The sequence below is a fragment of the Trichechus manatus genome, unplaced genomic scaffold (assembly GCF_000243295.1).
Source record: "Trichechus manatus latirostris isolate Lorelei unplaced genomic scaffold, TriManLat1.0 scaffold00287, whole genome shotgun sequence".
NCBI classification, from domain to species: Eukaryota; Metazoa; Chordata; class Mammalia; order Sirenia; family Trichechidae; genus Trichechus; species Trichechus manatus.
The window spans coordinates 1,619,147-1,644,060 of record NW_004444223.1 but is presented as its reverse complement, the minus strand read 5'-3'; the positions used below and the strand labels follow the sequence as shown (position 1 = coordinate 1,644,060).

The 24,914-nt window shown below is 39.1% G+C and overlaps 1 protein-coding gene across 1 annotated transcript in view; it reads left to right on the top strand.

Annotated features, from left to right (window-relative positions):
* The first annotated feature begins 2,567 nt into the window (after positions 1–2,567).
* The window catches only part of TMEM30A (transmembrane protein 30A), a 42,460-nt gene continuing 20,113 nt past the window's right edge, over positions 2,568–24,914 (top strand). Inside the window, 2 exon segments of the mRNA XM_004390155.2 lie at positions 2,568–2,744; positions 2,746–3,123. Of these exon segments, the coding sequence (XP_004390212.1) occupies positions 2,568–2,744; positions 2,746–3,123 (555 nt within the window).

The following is a 24,914-nucleotide window of genomic DNA, read 5'->3' as shown; positions in this document are numbered from 1 at the left end:
ACACATAAATTCCACTTTTACCAGGAATCAGCAAATCAACAATTGTTACACAAGTGGAATCTAAATGTATCATTAACACATACACACACATCAGTCACTCCTAGCAACCATAGTTTGAAAATGCATATACTGGTAATCCATTGTGAGAACAACCGTTCTCTTTTGTTGCCCCTGACAACACTTTTAAATCCCTACTTCATCTGTAAATGAAAAACTACCTAGTAAAGACTCTCATAAAATGATGTGTGACTGAGGAAGTCACAAAAATCTGAGTCCCCTGAGAAAATGATGTAGAAGTGAAAGAAAATGTTAGCTGGGTAAAGAAACAAATTGTGGTCGCAGAGTAGAGTAGTGGGAAAGGAACTGGAGGAATATGAAGAGATCTGGGAGAGCAATTTCATCCCTTTGGCCCTCATCTGAAAATGAAAATTTCAGACAAAAGTCTAACGAAGCTTTCTGTTCTACAAGTCCATGTTTCAGTCAAAATGGAATTTCTAATAAGAAAGAAAAAGACAAAAAGTTGACTAATCTTTCCTACGAACAAACGAAACTAAAGAAAAAGGAAGCAGGTCAATACATCATTATCACTCAAAACAAATTTTAAAAAATTGAAGAAAAAAAATAGACCATTCATACAGACTGTTGGAATAGCAAATTGCTTAAGAGCGATCACATTTTTAGTGGGTGTGAGGTATAGGCAGTAACGGGGAGAAAAAAACTTGCCTTATGCTCTACAGTTTTGCGTTATGCCCGACATTATTATATGTATTTTTACTAATCAACAGAACTTAGCAAAATAAAAGGACTCCACGCCCTCCCCATCAACTGCACTGGATTGTTTTTCATCTGAGCCTGAGGTTGAAGGTAAACTTACATAGATCAAACGAAATATAGACCTAAGTATGCTACCAATATCTTCGTATGCATGCTGAAGCTGGACAATGAACAAGGAAGACCAGAGAAGAATTGATGTATCTGAACTATGGTGTTGGTGAAGAATACTGGATATACCCTGGACCGCCAGAAGAACAAACAAATCTGTCTGGGAAGAAATAACAGTCAGAATGCTCCTTAGAAGCAAGGATGGCGAGACTTCATCTCACTTACTTTGGACATGTAATTAGGAGGGACTAATCCCTGGAGAAGGACATCATGCTTGGTAGAGTAGAGGGTCAGTGAAAAAGAGGAAGACTGTCAACAAGATGGATTGACACAGTGGCTCCAACAATGGATTCAAGCATAGCAATGATTATGAGGATGGTGCAGGACTGAGCAACATTTCTTCTGTTATACATAAGGTCGCTATCAGTCACGTAAAAGCAAAACCAAGCAAGTCAGTAGAAGGTATCAAGCATGTCGGTAGAAGGTACCAAGCATTATATTCCTCTAAAATCTGCCAGATAAATATTCAATTGGCTTACATCTTGTGACTTGTGGTCATTCAGAAAAAAAATTTAATTGCAAACTATGAAGATCAAACACCCTTTAGTTCCCTTTCAAAAGGCTTAACTGTGCCTTACTTAAAAAAAAAAAAAAGTTTGAGCATTTGTTTTCAGATAATACAATTTCATCTCTGGTCTGGATTTCAAAGAAGTCAGTATAATGTGGATTGTATACACATTAAAAATTACAAATAATATATGCTTATTATCAACATTTTGGAAAATAGAGAAAAGTGCAAAGAAGCAAACAAACATTCTCCATCCTGTAAACAGAGGTTACTACTACTTACTTTTTAGTCGGGCTGTATATGTCTATTCTACTTTGGCATCCTGATTTATCCACTTTTTATATCATGAGAATTTCCTTGGGTCATTAAATACTTGGCAGTTTTAAGGTGCCTGTATAGTATTTCATTTTATTTTAGTGCCATACTCTCTTGAGGTTTTTGATCATTAGCAGTCTAAAAGGAGCTACAGCTTATTAAAAAAACACTTCTTAAATCAATGTGCAAAAGAGAAACGCTGACACATAATGGAAGGAAAAACAGGAAACCGTTGAAGAGGACCATTAATGGAGGAAAAATAGCTGAGGATAGCTCAATTAGAGAAAGGATAATAGGGTTAAACAAGTCACATTATTTAATCTTGACATTAGGACAAAAGGACAACACGTCCTGCATCTCAGTCTTTATATTTGCACCTCGAGTGGCGGTTTACTTAGAGAAGGTCACGGTTTTATAACCCAAACAAATACTGCCAATCCCACCAGGTTCAAGCTCCCTTGGTGTAACCTCTTTAAATGCTCGACTCCCTTCAGAGAGGGCATCCAGGTAAAAAGAAAAACCTGGCTGGCGTTGAAGCCACCAGAAAGACCTCTTTGTTAGCAGCTCCAGGGCTGACGCGGGTGGCTCAGACCCGGCATAAGGCTTGCGAACTAGAACGGCTGTCCGTCACCATGATAACCAGAGCCGCAGCCAGGTACCTACGAACTGAAGCGTCGTGGAGTGGAGCGAAAACGCATCTATGGCGCAAGCGCCGAGGCCGCGTCGCACCTAGGCCCGCGCATGCGCTAACGTAGTTTCACGCTCTGTAAGCTGAGCCCCTCACTTTGTCGTCACAGGGCAGATGATCAGGGTGCGTCCGCCTTTTCCCTCCCCTTTCTATCCTCTTCCCTATTCCCCTCCCCTTATCCCTCGGTCTTCTCCCTCCTTCCTCTTTCTCTTCCCCTGGCGTCCCCAGCCACCTCCCGCTTCCGGTCAGCGACAGCCCGCGGAAGGGTGTCCCGCCTCTTCCGCCTCAACTGCGGAGGTGGCGGCGGCGGAGGTGGCGGCGACGGCGGCAGCGGTAGCGGCGGCGGCGGTGTCTGCGCGTCTCTTGTCAGGGTCAGCAGGCGGGTCCCCTCGGCGATCCACCTGCTCGTCGCAGAGCCGCGCCGTGGGGGTCGATGGCGATGAACTATAACGCGAAGGATGAAGTGGACGGTGGGCCCCCGGGTGCTCCCGGGGGCACCACTAAGAACCGGAGACCGGATAATACGGCCTTCAAACAACAACGGCTGCCCGCTTGGCAACCCATCCTCACAGCGGGCACGGTGCTACCTACGTTCTTCATCATCGGCCTCATCTTCATTCCCATTGGCATCGGCATTTTCGTCACCTCCAACAACATCCGCGAGATCGAGGTGAGGGGAGTGAGCGGCGGTGGGAGTTGGCGCTGCTTGGGCGCCGGGTTCTTGCTGCCTGCCCTGTTTCTTCCTCAGCTTTCTTAAGGTTAACAGGCGGGGCTCGCCCTTCCCCACACCTTCCATCTCTTCCTCTATTTTTTATTTCTCTTTTTGCACGTTTTCTGAATTTGCAGTTTTTAGTTCCCTCCTGCTCGCAATTTACACAGTTAGGTATGGGATGAATGATTAATGTAGAGGGTAGGTCAGGTGAAGAACGCTCCTTTAATGGGCAGTTTGCGTGGTACTGTGGGGGGTTGTCCAACCGGAGTAAAAGAGAGAAGTGGGAAAAAAAAGAAGTTATATCTAGATGTAAATCCAAGGGAATTGACATGGTTAGAGTGGGAATTTTTCCAAGACACGGAGATGAACATTTTGGCCATTGTTGGGAAAAGGACCCAGAGTCATAGAGGTATTGATGATTTTTATGTAAAGAAGTTGTCATATGTTACCAGGTCATGTATTAGGACATATAACTAAACTATGCGCAGTGTCTTTTATTTTGAGCTTATTTCGAATGTTTTTAGTTATGGGGTATAGGTAATATGTAATCTGAATCTTCAATTCTGGTTTTGTTTTTAGACAGCGTTCATTAATAATCATGCTTCACACTAGTCCTAATTTTTCCCTCCTAGATTTTAAATTTTTCAGAAAGCGCCAGTGACCACACTCAGGGATTAAATTGTTCACTCTCTACTGAACATTTTACTGGTACTAATGTAACTTAAGGCATGACAAAACCTTGTATTGGGGAAACATCTTGACTTCTCTAAAGTAGCAATACCAGTTATCTTCATCCATCTGCAGTGGTGAAGTTGGGTTAATACTAGAATGTAAATACTTTGTATAAACCAAATGAAAGCCGTTGCCATCGAGTTGATTCTGACTCAGCGACCCTGTGGGTGTCCAATGGTAAACATCTCATCGTCTTTTCTTGCGTATCTGGGAGTATTTTTTATCTGTTTAAAAGGGCAGGGACAAGTATCAGGGTTTCTTGATTTCTTCTTTCTGTTCTATCAGGTTTTGTCATTTTTTTCTGGTTTTATTAAATACTTTAAAATTAATGTATGTGACTTAATGGGGCTTCCAGAGTAATTTTGTTTTCAACTACTGCAGTAGAAATAAAGGTGCTTGTTTTCTAGCTTGATTTACAGTGTTACTTCTAAAAGCAAGATTACTATATTTTTTAATTGTACAGTGCTTCTGTGCTAATAGCAGTAATAGGAATAGTATCTATAGCATAACTTAGTTTTTAAATATTTTATTAAAATTAATTTTTATTTTAATAACTAAAAGTGTCACAATATATATTTTCATTTATCTTATTATTTTATCTCCCTAATAGTTCAGCAGATGTAGTACTTTTTATCTTCCCTAAGGACAAGGATCACAGATTATTTCAAGGATACAGGCAAAGTGGTGGGATTTGGGCAAAGTGGTGGAATGTAAGGACCATGGGCTCTATTCTGGAGTCAGGCAGAACTTGGTTTAAATTCCTGGCTCAGCCACTAACAAGCTCAGTTTGGTTGGAAAATTTATTACTTAATCTCTCTGAAGTCTCAGTTTCTTCATTTGTAAAATAGGTAAAAATTTTGCCTGTCTTACAAGATGTGAAAATTAGACAGGATATAGGTAAGATGTCTGACACTAAATTTATACAATAGTTACTCTTATTATGATGATCCTTAATCAGATGAGAACTGGAGTCAGAGGTTGAGATTTGCTAATAAGCCAGTTAAGAGTATTATAAAATTGAGGCAGAAACCCAGATGTCTTGATTTCCAGACTTAAGATTTCTCACTGCACTAAGATGCTTACTGCAATTTTTGTAGTTAAGTAGGGGAAAATAATTTCTTAACGTGAGAAGTTGAATCATCTTATTTAAATTTCTTAAATATTAAGATGACAGTAACAATAATTTGGAATTTTATATGAATGGGTATTTACTAAATTATCAGAACTCAAGTTCTGTTAATATTTACTATACTATGAAAATAAATATTTTCTTAAAAACTTTTACCTTGAACTAAAATACAGTTCTTCACACTAAGTAGTAGGTGAAATCAACATTTCTTAAATAGTTCTCATGTATAATCCTGATTTCAAGTTGCCTGAAGAGGATGTAGCAGCTTGGACTGTTTAAAAGGGCACTGAAGTTAGAGTCAAGGCATTAGAGTTGAAGTCCCAGCTCTGTCACTCTCTGGTTTGTGATCTTGGGCACATTTTTGGGGTCTCTCTTTCTTTACTTGAAGAACCAGAAGATTCAGACTAGATGATTTCTAAGATGCTGTTCAGCTCTAAAATTTTGACTTCAGGTTAAATGTAATTTTTTTAATGCTTCATTTTCAGATTTTATCACTTTTGGAGCCAGAGGAACTGAAAATTAGGAATGATTAGGAATTTTGCACCAACACTTACATTGAGTTGTGCAGATAGAATCCATGGGTTTTTTGTTTTTTTTTTTAATTTGAATGTTAACAAATATGTATAGAAGTGGTTCTAAATTGGATTTGGGGTTATTAGAAAAACCTGGGGAGCTTTTCCAAACCACACATGCTTGTTTCCTTCTGCTGTCTCCATCCTTTAACCACTAGTTTAGATTAAAATACGTTGAGGGTTATTAAAAGCAATTGAGTATTGAGAAATTCTTGCCAGCGGTCACTTCCAGACTATAAGTTGCTCACACCTTTTTAGTTTATTTCCTCATTTTTCAAAATTTTAAGAAACTTCATTACTGTATTAGATCAGATTACTAGGGCAAAAGAGACTTGTCAAATCAAAATGCTTTTGTAATGTATCTTAAAGTGTTAAGATCAGAAATCCAAACTTTTTAGGTATAAAAATCAATTGGTTCTTTACCTAACTCCCAGAAGTGTTAACACTGAAAAATTACTATGCCTATAAAGTGCCTTGCATTCCCCCGAGAAAGGTGTAGAAAAAGATATTTTTAAATTTTAATATTTGGCAATATGCTTCCCTTCCTTGTTAGGTTTATATATTTTGCTTAGTTGGTTTTAGACTTTTTCCATAACCTAAATAAAATTAAGTTATTAGAGAACTACCATTGTTAATGTCATCATTTATAAGAAAATATTTTAAATGTTTAATATCTTCATTTAACATTAAATGAAAATTTAATATTTTCATTTATCATTAGGAGTAAAGAATGAGTATTTCCTTTAATTTTGCAATTGTAGGTGTCAGGTATGTCTTTCTACCACAGAAGTGATGTTTTTGTAGTCTAGGGCTCTTGTTGGTGAGGCTGAGATATTAATTGAATGGAACTCACTTGAAAGATGTAGGGAGCAAGGTTATTCTTAACTTTTGCAAAGACATTTATCAGTGCGAAGTTATGTAAGTTTAAATTAATGATTAGAATAGGATAAGAACATAATTCAGAGTAATATTCAGAGTTAATTTGAAACAAAACATTTACTTCAAATTAATATTACCTAAAGTGTTTAAGGAAACCCTGGTGGTTAAGTGCCATGGCTGCTAATCAAAGGGTCGGTAGTTTGAATCCAGCAGGCGCTCCTTGGAAACTCTGTGGGGCAGTTCTACTCTGTCCTGTAGGGTTGCTATGAGTTGGAATCCACTCGTCCGCAGTGGGTTTTTTTTTTTTTAAAGTGTTAAGATCTGCTTTTATGAAATTTAGTAGATTAGCCCCCCCACCCCATTTGATTGAGAAGCCCCCAATTCTCCTCTTCGTCACTTTATTACTGTTTCATGTACCTTTCTCAGTTATTTCTTCCTGGTTTCTTACATACACTTTTAACTATTGTTTTTATTCCTATGTAACTTGGATTCTTAGATTGTGATATTTTTAAGAAGATGAAATTTCTCTTCTGCCTTCAGTAAACTTTGTTTACCCTTAGCCCTTAGCTAAGAGTCAAGGAAGAATACATTGCTTCGAAAAATGTCATTGCTTTGAAAAATGTCATTGCTTTGTACAAATATAGAAATGTAGAAATTGTTAAAGATTAGGCACTTTAAGGAATTTGAAGGTTTTAATATTCAGATTGTTTGCAGTTCTTTAGAAGCTGACTCTTGGAAATTAAGATGTTTGTGGTGTTAATGTTTTGTTTCTAAAGTAACTTCAGTATTTGGAGTAAGGGATAACAAAGTACAATCTGTGGGCCAGATATGGTCTGAAGACTTGTTTTGCATGGCCCAGGGACTAAGAATGCTTTGCAGTTGACTTGATGGTGGGGAACACTAACTTTGATCCCCAGTTATGTGACCATTACACCTTGAAAAGAGAATTCTATAATTCTTATTAGTATACTTGTATTACAAAAATTTTTACTCGGTTATTATTATTATATTTTGAATTTCATCAATAAAAATTTGTGCAAATTAATTTCTCATTTTTATATAAGAACCTACGTAACATATCTTCAGTCTTGCCTCTTGGTCCACAAAGCCTAAAATACTTATTATTTGGCACTTTACAGAAAAAAATTGCCTACCCTTGACTTAGATTTTTAAAGATACATACTGGCAAACTTAGCATTTGTTAGAAAAATACCTGTTTAACTTGTTCTAATCTTCAGTAACATTCAGGGTAGGTGTAATAATCCCTGGTAGTTGCATGTGTCCCACCATCATTGTACAAATTTTGTCAATATAAAATACCTTGGCTAAATTTACCATTAATCTCAGCTCAGGTAAGATTAAGTCATATAAAATTCAAGCAGACTACAGAAAGTTGCTTTTAAAATTTTTACTTTAGTTGGTCTTTTGTCTTCATTGGAGTCTCTAGAAAGGACTACTGATAAATACTTTAGTTTGGAATAATCAGTTCAAGGGGGTACTTAAAATGCCATTTGTAACTTAATCTCATTAATCCTTAAAAATGATTTACCTTATTACTCAGCATTTTGTTGAATGACCTCTTTAGGTCTTACACTGATTTCCTTTAAGACAGATTTATATTCAAAAATGGAAGTTTTCCAGTGCTTCTTTCTGTACAGTGTAAAAAACTGCATGTCCTTCGAATTCCTCCTTTCCCACTGCATTAAATTCAGTCTGTTTCTTAGGAATAGGGTGTATTTTTAGAATTGCTAAGGAGGAATGCCAGTTTGATTTAGGGGAACAATTGCAATGGTGGCAAAACAAAGCTGAGAAATATGATAACTCTTAAACTCATCTACTCATCTACATCTGCTGTCCTGTTTTGCCTCTGGTTCTTTTGTCTTTTTGGTTTAAGCTAATGGGCAGGTCTCCGACTATCATTGTATTCTGCACTGTGCCTTGTATGCTTTTGACATTTAGTAAGCATTAATTTTTAAAAACAAAGGAACAGTATCTCCTCTTCCACTTGGTAGCCTCTTTTTAAGGTAAGTTATGTTAACTTTAGAATAAAATTTGTTTTTTGAAACCTGATGGATTTCTACACTCAATAGATTTTATTACAGTCTAGACCTTGAGTCAGGCTACCCTTGAATTTTAGCTGAAAAGAACATAGTGGTTATTTGTGGGTAAAACTCATAAACTGAGTTAAATTTATCAAGGGTTTTAATCGATATTGGGCATTTTCTATATACAAAGTGCTGCTCTGGGTAGAGTGAAGGACAGAAAAAAGTTTGAGAACAGAGCCCTTGTTCATTCGCTCTCACTCTCTCTTTTCTGTCTTTCTAACAGAGAGCCCCTGTTCTTAAGGAACCTGGAATTGAGTGGGGTGGGGGTGGGGGAGCAGGGTAAGATAGGACATACAGATAGCGGGAAAACTGAGCATTGCTGGGTGATAGGCACAGACAATATATCTTGGTGGTTCAAAGGAAGACAAGATCACATATGGAAAGCTTTGTGGAGGAAGTGGGCTTTGAGTAGGATCTTGAAGGATAAATAGCACTTCTAAAGGGAAGGTTTGGATGCGTTTCAATAGAGGAGATTAATATTAGCAAAGTTCTGGTGGCAGGAAATCAAAAGCTATGTAGAGAAGATAGGTGGTTGTTGTTAGGTGCCATCGAATCGGTTCCAACTCATAGCGCCCCTGTGCACCGCAGAACGAAACACTGCCCAGTCCTGTGCCGTGCTCACAGTTGTTATGTTTGAGCCCATTGCTGCAGCCACTCTGTCAGTCTATCTTGTTGAGGGTCTTCCTCTTTTTCGCTGGCCTGGTACTTTACCGAGCATGATGTCCTTCTCCAGGGACTGATCCCTCCTGACAACATGTCCAAAGTATGTAAGATGTAGTCTCGCCATCCTGGCTTCTAAGGAACATTCTGGTTGTACTTTTTCCAAGACAGATTTGTTCGTTCTTTTGGCAGTCCATGGATATTCAATATTCTTAGCCAACACTGCAATTCAAAGACATCAGTTCTTCTTAAGTCTTCCTTATTCATTGCCTGGCTTTCGCATGCATATGATGTGATTGAAAATACCGTGGCTTGGGTCAGGTGCACCTTAGTCTTCAAGGTGACATCTTTGCTTTTCAGCACTTTAAAGAGGTCTTTTGTGGCCGATTTGCCCAGTGCAGCGCGTCTTTTGATTTCTTGACTGCTGCTTCCATGGGTGTTGATTGTGGATCCAAGTAAAATGAAATCCTTGACAACTTCAGTCTTTTCTCCATTTATCATTGATGTTGCTTATTGGTCCAGTTGTGAGGATTTTTGTTTTCTTTATGTTGAGGTGTAATCCATACTGAAGGCTGTGGTCTTCGATCTTCATCGGTAAGTGCTTCAAGTCCTCTTCACTTTCAGCAAGCAAGGTTGTGTCATCTGCATAACGCAGGTTGTTAATGAGTCTTCCTCCAATCCTGATGCCCCGTTCTTCTTCATATAGTCCAGCTTCTAGGATTATTTGCTCAGCATACAGATTGAATAGGTATGGTGAAAGGATACAACCCTGATGCACACCTTTCCTGACTTTAAACCCTTGTTTAAAGTATCCCCTTGTTCTGTCCTAACAACTGCCTCTTGATCTATGTACAGGTTCCTCATGAGCACAATTAAGTGTTCTGAAATGTCCATTCTTCGCAGTGTTATCCATAATTTTTTATGATCCACACAGTCGAATGCCTTAGCATAGTCAATAAAACAGAGGTAAACATCTTTCTGGTATTCTCTGCTTTCAGCCAAGATCCATCTGACATCAGCAGTGATATCCCTGATCCACATCCTCTTCTGAATCTGGCCTGAATTTCTGGCAGTTCCCTGTTGATGTACTACTGCAGTTGCTTTTGAATGATCTTCAGCAAAATTTTACTATGTGTGATATTAATGATATTGTTCAATAATTTCCACATTTGAATGGATCACCTTTCTTGGGAGTAGGCATAATAATGGATCTCTTCTAGTCGATTGGCCAGGTAGCTGTCTTCCAAATTTCTTGGCAAAGACGAGTGAGCGCTTCCAGCCCTGCATCCGTTTGTTGAAACATCTCAATTGGTATTCCATCAATTCCTTGTGCCTTGTTTTTCACCAGTGCCTTCGGTGCAGCTTGGGCTTCTTCCTTCAGTACCATCGGTTCTTGATCATATGCTACGTCTTGAAATGGTTGAACGTCGACCAATTGTTTTTTGTGTAATGACTCTGTGTATTCCTTCCATCTCCTTTTGATGCGTCCTGGGTCGTTCAATATTTTCCCGGTAGAATCCTTCACTGTTGCAACTCAGGGCTTGAATTTTTTCTTCAGTTCTTGCAGCTTGTGAAATGCTGAGATGTTCTTCCTTTTCGTTTTCTGTCTCCAGCTCTTTGCACATGTCATTATAGTACTTTACTTTGTCTCCTTGAGCCGCCTTTTGAAATCTTCTGCTGAGTTCTTTTACTTCATTATTTCTTCTTTTTGCTTGAGCTACTCGACTTTCAAGAGTAAGTTTCAGAGTCTCTTCTGACATCCATTTTGGTCTTTTCTTTCTTTCCTGTCTTTTTAATGACCTCTTTCTTCATGTATGATATCCTTGATGTCATTCCACAACTCTTCTGGTCTTCGGTCATTAGTGTTCAACACGTCAGATCTATTCCTAAGATGGTCTCTAAATCCAGGTAGGATATACTCAAGGTCGTACTTTGGTCTCCTGGACTTGTTCTCATTTTCTTCAGTTTCACCTTGAACTTGCCTATGAGCAGTTGATGGTCTGTTCCACAGTCGGCCCCAGGCCTTGTTCTGACTGATGTTATTCAGCTTTTCCATTTTCTCTTTCCACAGATGTAGTAGATTTGATTCCTGTGTATTCCATCTGGTGAGGTCTATGTGTGTAGTCACCGTTTATGTTGGTGAAAAAAGGTATTTGCAATGAAGAAGTCATTGGTCTTGCAAAATTTTATCATGGGATCTCCGGCATCATTTCAGTCCCCAAGGCTATATTTTCCAGCTACTGATCCTTCTTCGTTGTTTCCAACTTTCACATTCTAATCGTCAGTAATTAATCAATGCATCCTGACTGCATGTTTGATCAATTTCAGACTGCAGAAGTTGGTAAAAGTCTTCAATTTCCTCATCTTTGGCCTTAGTGGTTGGTGGGTAAATTTGAATAATAGTCGTGTTAACTGGTCTTCCTTGTAGGCGTATGGATGTTATCCTGTCACTGACAGCGACGTACTTCAGGATAGATCTTGAAATGTTCTTTTTGATGATGAATGCAACGCCATTCCTCTTCAAGTTGTCATTCCTGGCATAGTAGACCATATGATTATCTGATTCACAGTGGCCAATACCAGACCATTTCGACTCACTAATGAGGGTATTGATGTTTATGCATTCCATTTCATTTTTGACGATTTCCAATTTTCCTAAATTCATACTTCATACATTCCACGTTTCAATTATTAATGGATGTTTGCAGCTGTTTCATCTTATTTTAAGTCGTGCCACATCAGCAAATGAAGATCCTGAAAGTTTGACTCCATCCATGTCATTATGGTTGACTCTACTTTGAGGAGACAGCCCTTCCCCAGTCGTCTTTTGAGTACCTTCCAACCTGGGGGGCTCATCTTCTGACACTATATCAGATAATATTCTGCTGCTATTCATAAGGTTTTCACCGGCTAATTCTTTTCAGAAGTAGACTGCTGGGTCCTTCTTCCTAGTCTGTCTTAGTCTGGAAGCTCAGCTGAAACCTCTCCACCATGAACGACCCTGCTGGTATCTGAATACTGGTGACATAGCTTCTAGCATCACAGCAACATGCAAGCCCCCACAGTACAACAAACTGACAGACACATCAGGGGAGAAAATAGGAGTAAGGGCAAGTAAGCTGTGCCAGGTTGTAGATAGTCTAGGATATTTGATAATAAATATATTAAACCAGGAAAGTAATACCATTGCCACAGTGTGTGTAAGTTAGGATTGGGTTCAGCTATGAGTAATTAAGATTTTTATTTTCAAATAAAATCCCTTAGGAACACAGTATAGCGCTAGTATGGAGAGTGTTTATTTATTTATTTTTGAAGCTGTTTTATTGAGTCTTTACCCTGTCTACCTTATTGCCCTGCCATTCTTAGGGATTGGCTCTTGTGCTCATAGTCCAGAATGGAAGCTAGAGTTCCAATTATTACATCTTTTTCTAGGCAACAGTGTGGAAGAAAGGATGAAGAACAAAGGAATATTGGTGTTATTAGTTGCTGTCAAGTCAGTTCCAACTCATGGTGACCCCACGTATGCAGAGTAGAACTACTCCATAGGGTTTTGAAGGTTGTGACCTTTCAAAAGTAGATTGCCAGGCCTGTTTTCCGAAGCACCTCTGTGTGGATTTGAACCGTCAACCTTTCAGCTAGTAGTCAAGTGCCTTACTAATGAAGAAAGGGATAAAGGCCTTTTAAAGAAGGTTCTTGGAACTTGCAGCATACCTCCTCTATTTAGTGAGAAGTCCATATTAGCTGCAGAGGAGGTTGGGAAATGTAGTCTGTTCTGATAACAAGGTTCTCAGCTAATAATTGAGAGTTTTATGTTGTGGAAGAAAGGTAGAACAGAAAGGGTAGGTGGCTATTAGCAGCCTCAGCAACATAGAGATATAGGAAGATTTATCTGGTAGTGATACTGTAGGTCAACTGGATGGCACCTAGACCTAGATCATCTAGATGTGAGAATTTAGTAGTGGGAGTAGTTTAGACACTGAGTTACCAGTGGTTGCATTTTTATATCGTTTATGGTATTGAAGTTGATTTCATAAAAGGGTGTTACATTTTGTATGTGAAAATAAAATCAGATGTGTGGCTTTGCTGAAAGTTTTTTTTTCTTTTTAAGCAGTTTATAGAAGGAATATTGAATATCATCACCTTCCTTTGTTTTCTTCAGTCTCTCCTTTTTTTAATCTCTGTTCAGCATATAAATGTGTTCAGTTTTTCCTAAAAAAAATGAAAACTTTCTATCTTGATTCTACTTAAACCCGTTGTCGTCGAGTCAGTTATGACTCCTAACAAAAATAGTAGTAGCTAACATTTTTTGAGTGTTTACTTTGTTAAGAATTTTGCATATATTATGTCAGTTTGATACAGTGATGCTTGTAAGAGTAATGTAATTGTTCTCTCCATTTTTTTTTTCCCTTTGGGTTAGGTTTTATTGCCCTTTTGTGAAAACTTTCTTAAGATAATTTCTGAGATTGTCCCATCTGTTGTCTTATCTCAGGGCCCAGTTGATGTGTCTTTGTGAGTCTGTGAGGGCTCAGCTCCTGCTGGGTCATATCCTGTATGCTCAAGGAGAGGGAGTAATAACTCCAATATTATTTCCTAAATCAGTCCCTCCTTTAGATCGGAGATTGGAGATAACACATTGATGATCAATACCTGGACTTACTCTAGCTCTTAGATGGTGGCCGTTGCAGGCTCTTTAAACTCACGGTGCTGGTTTTCCACCAGATACCATCTGGTTCTTTCCCAGGTTATTAAGTAAGAGTGATGTTCCCATCAGTGGCGTTGCCCGAGTGAGCAGACTCAATGTACATCAACATTTTAGCCCGAGGCCTTCTTTTGCCCTTTAGGTGTGTAAGACAATAGAGGATAAATTTTATTACGCCTAATACTATCAGGATGTAGACTAAGAATATTACTATTCCTTGCAGTAGTGATCTAGCTCATGTACTGATTCCTGATGGTAACCAACCAAACAAATCTTGTGTTTGTAAGGGTGTGACAATGTGTAATCAAGTAGCTTGTTGTCCAATTCTATGTATATCTTATCTACAGCAGACTACACTTTTTTGGACTAATAAAAAAAATCTAAGGTTATTTTGTTATCTCATGTCATCTTGGCTTATGAGATCAGAGATTACTATTGTGCTTCTGTCTCATCTGTTATTTGTCCCATTGTGACTGACAAATTTTCTTAAAGATTTCTCCAACTCAGATAATAGCATAAGTAGGAATTAAAGCTACCAACCATACCCTGAATGTTGGACCAATGGGTTTTCTTCTGACTTTCATTTTACAATGTGTAACAATTTAACATTACCTTTCCAGTATTCACTAGCATTGTTACTATGAATACTTAAAGATAATCCTAAAGTTTCCGAAGTGCATTGTCCATGCGTTCGTCAGTAATTTAAACAAGATTGCCCATCTAAATTCACTATCAGTTGGAAAGGAATCATCTAAATTAGAAACATATCTACACAGAAAGAGTTACAATATCTAAACCCATTAGTTAGATAATTTAGGAGAAAAGAGAATGATTTCTCATATCCAGAAATTAGGACCTTAAAATACCAGCAATATTAAAAAAAAAAACCATAGTTTCCTTTAGTTTACTCAGTCTTACGTAGTTAATTTCTGTTCCACGTGATTCTGGATCAGCCGCAGTCTGTGAACCCATCAGCTTCTGCATAGGAGTTGTGGAAATTTTATTCAGTCTAGTCACAGTCCTTTTAGCAAGTCCAACATAGTCCATCTTTTGTTGAGATATTTTGGTCAAACTTTTTCAGCAGATCAGCAAAGTAAAAACTTATCTGCAGATGACAAAACCCGTCAATGTCAAAGGGACATGGAGTGGGAACACGTGGGTCCAGAAGATAGGACATTTCTTTGCCACCTTCTGCTCCACAGTCCAGGTCTCTTCGAAGTTGACTAGATTCGTAGCTTCAGACCCTACTCACAGCGCCATTAAAGTCAAAGTAGGCTGAAAGTCCAATTTCAGGGTGTCAGCTCCAGGGGAAGGCTTTTCCACTCTGTCAGCCTTCACTTCAGTGTTCCCCCCGACTAGGAGCTTCTCGGCGCAGGGACCCCTGTCCAAAGGACGCGCTCTGCTCCTGGCACTGCTTTTTTGATGGTATGAGGTCCTCCACTCTCCATTTTTTTTAAATGAGGAAATTGAATCTGAGGTTAAGTAGTTTGCCTAAGGTCACACAGCTTGGATTCAAACTCTAGCACTGTGACCTCTTGTTTTGTTTCCTTTAGGTACTGATCTGGATTTCTGTTTTCCACAGAGTCTCTTTGAAAAGAAGATTTCACATTTGTTGTTGATGTCCATTCCCATTTCACATTTAACTCATTCCTTAATTCACCATGCCTGTCTTCTGACCAAAGTCCTTTGGCGGCGCAAATGGTGAAGTGCTCAACTGCCAGCCAAAAGGTTGGCATTTCAGATTCACCCAGAAGCACCTCAGAAGACAGGCCTGATGATCTGCTTCTGAAAGGTCACAGCCTTGAAAGTCCTATGGAGCACAGTTTTACTCTGACATGCACTTGGGTCACCATGAGTCAAACTCAACTCGACAGCAGCTAGCAACAGCAACATCTTCTGACCAACCATTCTGCCTTTCCTAATGACAGGAATTATTTCCGTATGCTGAATCTTTGTCACTATTCTCTACTAGATTGTTACCTCCTCTCTAGCTCTTCTTTCTTAGTCTCCATCACTAGCTCCTTGTTTTTTTTGCTTATGTGTTAGTGGTTCTCAGTAGTCTGTCCTTGTTCCTTTCCTGTTCTTTCTTTCTATGCTTACTCCTAACAGTGACTTCATCTACTACCTAACTGTTAATGATTCCCAAATCTCTAGCTCATAACACTCTGCATTCCTGTTATCCTTGGAAGCCCTCGTATGAAGTATTTTAGATGGTGAAAAGTGCTATGAAGAAAAACAAGGGAGAGAAGGGAGGGTTGAGGGATGGTTTACAATTTTAAATAGGATTGTCAGGGAAGGCCTCAGTAAAGTGATATTTGAGTAAAGACCTAAAGGAGATGAGGGCATGATCCGTATTGATATTTGAAGGAAGAATGTTTCAGGCAGAAGGAATAGTAAGAGCGAAAGTCCTAATGAGTGTGTTTGGTAGACTGTTAGAGGAGCTGCAAAGACAGCAGTGTGGCTGGAGCAGATTGAGGAGAAGGCGAGAACAGTAGAAGATGAGGCTAAAAGAGATAAACCCCAAACCAAACCTGTTGCCATTGAGTTGATTCCGACTCATAGCGACCCTATAGGATAGTAGAACTGCCCTATAGGGTTTCCAAGGAGCAGCTGGTAGATTCGAATTGCTAACCTTTTGGTTAGCAACCGAGCTCTTAACCACTGTGCTACCAGGGCTCTATAGATGTAAAGTAGTAAGGTGCAAATCACAGGGGCTATTATCAGGAGTTTGACTTCTCCACTAAATGTGACGGAAAACCACCAGAAGGTTTTGCACAGATACGTGTATCACTGATGGTTAAAGGAATCACTCTGGCCATGATGTGAAGAGTATTGCCTGAGTAATAGAGTAGAAACAAGGAAGCCAGGGAAGAGGCTATAGCAATAATTCAAGTAGGAAATGATGGTGGTCATAGTAGAATGGTTACAGTGGCGGTGGTAAAAAGCAGTTAGATTTAATAGAATTTTGCAGTGGATATGTGGGATGTGAGAGAAAGTAAAGAATCAAAGATAACTTCAAGATATTGTAGGCTGTTTTGGAAGGATGGAGTTGTCATTTATCAAGGTGGGAAAGACTGCAGTATAAGAAGCTTTTAGTGTGGTAGGAGGTAGGGGGGGAAACAGAATAAAGAGTTCAGTTTTTTGTTTCTTTTTTTTTAAATTGTGATTTAGGTGAAAGTTTACAGAGCAGATTAGTTTCTCATTCAAAAATTTATACATAAATTGTTTCATGGCATTGGCTATAAACCTGCATTGTGTTAGCGCCAGCGCTCTCTCCATTTCGCTTTCCACCCCTGGTGTACCATGTCCCTTTGCCTAGTTTTCCTGTCCTCTCCCACCTTCTCATCTTTGTTCATGGGCAGGTGTTACCCATTTGGTAAGCGCATTTCTCACGTGTAGTGTTTGTCTTATAAGTCTGCCTAATCTTTGGCTGACAGGTGAACTTCGGGAATGGCTTCAAGTCTGAGTTAGAAGGATGTCCGAGGGGGCAGTAGTCTCAGGGGTTCCTCCAGTCTCTGTCAGACCAGTAAATCTGTTCTTTTTTGTGAACTTGATCATTTGTTCTACATTTTTCTCCCTCTGTATCTGGGACCCTCTGTCGTAGTCTCATCAGAGCAGTTGGTAGTGGTAGCTGGGCACCATCTAGTTCTTCTGGTCTCAGGGTCGTGTGGGCTGTGGTTCATGTGGTCCATTAGTCCTTTAGACTAATTGCTCCCTTGGGTCTTTAGTTTTTTCCTTCTCCTTTGCTTCAGACTAGAAGGGATTGATAGTTGTAACTTAGATGGCCGCTTGCAAGCTTTTAAGACCCCAGACACTAAAGAGTTCAATTTTTGACTTGTTATGTTTGAGATGCCTTTTAGACATCTAAGTTGGAAATATTGAATAGGTAGTTGAATATATGAGTCTAGAGTTCAAGGGGAAGGTTGAGACTGGAGTTACATTTTCATGGTTAATCAGCATAGATGATATATAAAGACATAAGATGGGATGAAATCAAGAGAGTGATTAGTGATCAAAGAAAGTGAGAACGTTCAAGCAAAGCCCTGAGTCACTCCAGTGTTTAGAGATTGGGGAGATAAAAAGGAAATGGTATAGCAAAGGAGACTGAAAAGGAGCAGCCAGGGAAGTGGGAGAAAAACAAGGAGAGTGGTATCCTGGAAACCAGATTCAGTAAAGGAGAAGGTGTGAACAACCATGCCAAATGTTGCTACTGAGGAATACTGAGAGCTGACCACTGATTTACCACCATGAAGCACAGTGCTGAGCCTGTGTGTCTTAGAGTGAATGCCATTGCCATCAACATGGTTTTGCAAGCCAGAAACCCTGGAAATGAACCTAAACTTCTTTTTCCTCACCCCATCTCTAGACACTAAGTTCTATAGTTTACTTTTTATATATTTTTGTAAATCTGTCTTGTTTTAGCATTCTTACTTCCGTGTTTTTAGTTTGTGTTCTTAACATTTCTCAACGGGATTATTACAAAACCATTCTGTCACCTTTCTCTGCCCTTTGTCTGGCATTGCCTTCAATCTCTGCATATTGCTGTCAAAATGATTTTTTTTTTTAAGTTAGTCTGAATGCTTCATTCTCTTGATTAAAATTCCTTCTGTGCATAAATACTCGTGAAGAGTGTGCTTCTTAGCTCAAGTAGATACATGGGACTAAATGGGCAGCTTCTTTCCGGAGGTGCGATAAGAAGGCAGAGAGGGTCAGGAGCTGGTTGAATGGACACGGGAAATCGGGGTGGAAAGGAAGATTGTGCTGTCACAGTATAGGGAGAGCAATTAGGGTCACATAACAACGTGTGTATAAGTTTTTGTATGAGAGACTAACTTGAATTGTAAACTTTCACTTAAAGTACAATAAAATAAAATTAAAAAAAAAAATTCTTTCTATGGCACCGCCTAGCATCAGGGTAATGTTTAAACCCTGTAACATAGAATGTTATTTTCTTCATGATAGGCTGCTTTCTACTTTTCTAGCCTTATCTCCTACCACTCCTACCCTTTGCTGTAGCCTTCACAAACTACTGTAGTTTATGGAATGTGGTGTACTGTTAGGCCTACCTGAAACATCCTTCTTTTTTTATTCTGCCAGCTTTACATATTTTTCAAATTTAGTTCTGTCAACACTACAGAAAGTCTTCCCTGATTCCTCCCTTTCCCCACCTGATACATATGCTTCTTTTCCAGTTCTGTGAGTCTGGTTTATGGCCTGTCTTAGTCATGTAGTGCTGCTGTAACAGCAATACCACAAGTGGATGGCTTTAAAAAAGAGAAATTTATTTTCTCACAGTCTAGTAGACTACGAGTCCAAATTCAGTGCATCAGCTCCAGGAGAAGGCTTTCTCTCTCTCTCAGCTCTGGAGCAAGTTCCTTGTGATGCATCAGTCATCTCTTGGTCTGGGAGCATCTCAGCACAGGAATCTCGGGTCCAAAGGACGTGCTCTGCTCCCAGAACTGCTTTCTTGGTGGTATGAGTTTCCCATGTCTCTCTGCTTGCTTCTCTCTTTTATTTCTCAAAAGAGATTGGCTTAAGACACTATCTAATCTTGTAGACCTCATCAATATAACTGCCGCTAATCCATTTTATTACATCATAGTGATAGAGTTTATAACACATAGGGAAATCACATCAGATGATAAAATGGTAGACACTCGTACAATACTGGGAATCATAACCTAGCCAAGGTGACAGATATTTTTGGGAGGACACAATTCAATCCATGACGTGGCCTGTCATGACGTTACATTGTGTACTATAATTCTTAATTAACTTGACTTTCTCTACCCCACTAGCCTGTACTTACTAACTTTTTATGGCATGGACAATATATTTTTTCATTTTATATTCCCAACCTGTAGTACAGTACCTGGCATGTAATAGGGACTTGATGTTTGGATGAGTGAACGCATTACTTAATTATACCCAATGGGTATAATCAAATTTTAAAACAGTTTACTGAGAGTTTATTGTTCATCTGAACAATATTATGGGTCTGAAGGTTTATTGAAGTTGGGCCTTGTATACTACAAGATCATATTTGTGTAATAAGTGATAACCATCCATATATAAAGGTAAAATAAATTTTTGCATTCTAAGGAGTGCTGAAAATTTAGCAAACGAGTTGATCGGTAAATGATGCAGCAGAGTGAAAGCAATGAGAGTGAAATTCAGGGACACCAAATATATTGCTGTTGAAGAAAACTACATTGCTGTGGAAGAATTGGTCGGTCATGGGAACTAATGCAAAAGGTGATGCCAGGATTTTGAGATTGGATGCTTGGGACAATGATGGTACCATTTACAGGTATTGCACAAAAGACCATAGTTAACCATGAGGTTAAGAGATCCAGTGAACAATCACTTTGGATTTTTTAAAATTAAGGTTTTAGTGAAGTGTAAGAAAAAAGTTTACAGTAATATGATACCTGGCTTGATTTTCAAAAGATCAAATTGGATTTGAAGTAGATAGGGATATAGGAGTTTCAAGTGGCAAGGAAGAAAGTAAACCAAGTGAATCCATCTAGGAATATAAAAATGGGACTGGAGGGTGGTGGTAAGACCAGAGATTTCTTTTTAGAGAGGGTGGTAAAAAGAATGCCATATGACAGGAGGCACCAGGAACATATTGTCTGGAGACAAAGGCAAAGACCATTGATATTTGAACATGACTATGCAATAACAGTGTTTTAATATATAAGAGACTATCTCCTCAAAATACAAAGTACTGCTTTTTTCACATTAGTTATTTGTTCCTTTGACACCCTATCATACAGGTTCTTCCTTTTTGTTTTTCTGACTCCAGGTTTTTGCATGTGTCATTATAATACTTTGTCTTCTCGAGCCACCCTTTGAAATTTTCTATTCAGCTCTTTTACTTCATCATTTCTTCCTTTCGCTTTAGCTACTCGACATTCAAGGGCAAGTTTCAGAGTCTCCTCTGACATCCATTTTGGTCTTTTATTTCTTTCCTGTCTTTTTAATGACCTTTTGCTTTCTTCATGTATGATGACCTTCTACAACTCATCTGGTCTTTCGTCATTAACGTTCAATGCATCAAATCTATTCTTGAGATGGTCTCTAAATTCAGGTGGGATATACTCAAGGTTGTACTTTGTCTCATGGACTTGTTCTAATTTTCTTCAGCTTCACCTTGAGTTTGCATATGAGCAGTTGATGGTCTTTTCCTCAATTGGCCCCTGGCCTTGTTCTAACTGATGATATTGAGCTTTTCCATCGTCTCTTTCCACAGATGTAGTCGATTTGATTCCTGTGTATTTCATCTGGCAGGGTCCACGTGTATAGCCACCGTTTATGTTGTTGAAAAAAGGTACTTGCAATGAAGAAGTTGTTGGTCTTGCAAAATTTTATCATGCGACTTCTAGCATCGTTTCTATCACCAAGGCCATATTTTCCAACTACCAGTCCTTCTATTTTGTTTCCAACTTTCACATTCCAATCACCAGTAATTATCAATGCATCTTGAGTGCATGTTTGATCAATTTCAGACTGCAGAAGTTGGTAAAAATCTTCAGTTTCTTCATCTTTGGCCTTAGTGGTTGGTGTGTAAATTTGAATAATAGTTGTGTTAACTGGTCTTCCTTGTAGGCGTATGGATGTTATCCTATCACTGACAGCATTGTACTTCAGGATAGATCTTGAAGTGTTCCCTTTGATGATGAATGCAATGCCATTCCTCTTCAAGTTGTTATTCTCGACATAGTAGAGCATATGACTCCAAAAGGAATGAACACACTCAGCATTTCTCAAGCTGAAAGAACTGAAGAAAGATTCAAGCCTTGAGTTGCAATAGTGAAGGATTCTATGGGGGAAAATAGTAAACAATGCAGGAAGCATCAAAAGAAGATGGAAGGAATATAGAGTCACTATACCAAAAAGAATTGGTTGACATTCAACTATTTCACAAGGTAGTATATGATCAGGAACTGATGGTACTGAAGGAAGAGATCCAAGCTGCACTGAAGGCACTGGCAAAAATAAGGCTTCAGGAATTGGCAGAATACCAATTGAGATGTTTCAGCAGACGGATGGAACGCTGGAAGTGCTCACTTGTCTATGCCAAGAAGTTAGGAAGACAGCTACTTGACTAACCAACTGGAAGAGATTCATATTTATGCCCATTCCAAAGAAAGGTATCCAACCAAATGTGGAAATTATCAAACAGTATCATTAATATCACACACAAGTAAAACTTTGCTGAAGATCATTCAAAAGTGGCTGCAGCAGTACATCAACAGGGAACTGCCAGAAATTCAAGCCAAATTCAGAAGAGAACATGGAACCAGGGATATCATTGCTGATGTCCGGTGGATCCTGGCTGAAAGCAGAGAATACCAGAAAGATGTTTACCTGTGTTTTATTGACTATGCAAAGGGATTTGACTGTGTGGATCATAACAAATTATGGATAACGTTGCAAAGAATGAGAATTCAAGAACACTTAATTGTGCTCGTGAGGAACCTGTACATAGATCAAGTAGCAGTTGTTGGAATAGAACAAGGGGATACTATGTGGTTTAAAGTCAAGAAAGGTGTGTGTCGGGGTTGTATCCTTTCACCATACTTATTCAGTCCGTATGCTGAGCAAATAATCTGAGAAGCTGAACTATATGTAGAAGAACGAAACATCAGTATTGGAGGAAGACTCATTAACAACCTGCATTATGCAGATGACACAACCTTGCTTGCTGAAAGTAGAGAGGATTTGAAGCACTTACTCATGAAGATCAAAGACTACAACCTTCAGTATGGATTACACCTCAACATAAAAAAAAAAAAAAAATCCTCACAACTGGACCATTAAGCAACATCATGAAAAATGGAGAAAAGACTGAAGTTGTCAAGGATTTCATTTTACTTGGATCCACAATCGACGCCCATGGAAGCAGCAGTCAGGAAATCAAGCAACGCATTGCATTGGGCAGATCTGCTGCAAAAGACCTCTTTAAAGTGTTGAAGAGCAAAGATGTCACCTTGGTGTGCCTGACCCAATTCATGGTGTTTTCATTTGCCTCATACGCATGTGAAAGCTGAGCAATGAATAAAGAAGACCAAAGAAGAATTGATGCCTTTGAACTGTGGTGTTGGTGAAGAATACTGAATATACCATGGACTGCCAAAAGAATGAACGACTCTGTCTTGGAAGAAGTACAACCAGAATGCTCCTTAGAAACAAGGATGACGAGACAATGTCTCACATACTTTGGACATGTTGTCAGGAGAGTTCAGTCCCCGGAGTAGGACATCATGCTTGGTAAAGTACAGGGTCAGCAAAAAAGAGGAAGACCCTCAATGAGATGGATTGACACAGTGGCTGCAACAATGGGCTCAAGCATAAGGATTGTGAGGATGGTGCAGGACCGGGCAGTATTTTGTTCTGTTGTACATAGGGTCGCTATGAGTCGGAACTGACTCAACAGCACGTAACAACAACAACAGTCATACAGGTTGCAGCATAATTAACAAAGCTGTTTTCATCATTTCTGTCCTAGGCAGTTGTCATGGTTTGAATTACGTCCCCCAAAAAATGTGTGTATTAGTTTGGCTAGGCCATGATTCCTGGTACTATGTGATTTTCCTGCATGTTGTAAACCTGCCTCTATGATGTTAATGAGGGAGGATGGGTGGCAGTTGTGTTAGTAAGGCAGGACTGGATCTATAAGACTGGATTGTGTCCTGAGGCAATCTCTTGAGATACAAAAGACAGAACTGAGCAGAGACGGGGACCTCATACCATCACGAAAGCAGTGCCAGGAGCAGAGCGCATCCTTTGGACCAGGGTTCCTGCGTAGAGAAGCTCCTAGTCTGGGGGAACACTGAAGAGAAGAAGGCCGACTGAGAAACAGCCTTCCCCTGGAGCTGATGCCCTGAATTTGGACTTTTAGCCTACTTGACTGTGAGGAAATAAACTTCTCTTCATTAAAACCATCCACTTGTGGTATTTCTGTTGTAGCAGCACTAGATGACTAAGACAGCAGTTTTTATAACTTGGCACCTTAGTAAGACTTTTAAGGAGTAAACTGAAACTTCATGTTGGAATTTATTTTTGTGTTTCTAGAAATAGGTTAAATGCCGTATATAAAAATTTTGCGTCTGAAAATTTGTATTATAAAATTATATTTCAAACACCAATAAGTAGGCTGGTCCTGGGATGACATCTACCTATCATAACAAAGTTGTTGTTATTTTCTAAATTTATATTGTAGATGAAAAATATGAAGAAGGTCTGGTAGTACTGTTTAACTGGTTGCCATTGAGTCAGATTCTGACTCATGGCAGCATTAGCATGTTAACAATTGGTGCCAGTTTTATTTTATAATGCTTTTTAAATTGACATCCATATTCTCAATTTTTGTAGGATGCATGCTATTAAAAATTATAGGAAGCAGCAGTGCAGCCTAATGGGAAGAACAGCAACTTTGGAGCTAGACAAATCTGATTCTGTCACATACCAGCTGTCTGGTCTTGAACAGTCCTCTGAATCTCAGTTTCCTCATCTATAAAGGACTAGGGCTATCCTTGGGTGGCACAGGCGGTTAAGTACTCAACTACTAACCAAAAAGTTCGTTTGACCCCACCTAGAGGCACCTCGGAAGACAGTCCTGGCTATCTGCTTTTGAAAGCTCACAGCCTTGAAAACTCTGTAGAGTAGTTCTGCTGTGTACACATGGGGTCGTCATGAGTTGGAATTGACTTGACAGCAACTAACAGCAACAACAACATGAAGGACTAAGTTCTGACATGGAGTAGGCATTCAGAAAGTAATACCTGGTGTCATGGATTGAATTGTGTCCCCCCAAAAATGTGTGTAGCATCTTGGCTAGGTCATGATTCCCAGTATTGTATTATTGTGTTATCTGATGTGATTTCCTTATGTGTTGTAAACTCTACCACTATGATGAGATTATATGTGATCTCCTCTTGTGTTATAAATTCTATCACTGTGATGAG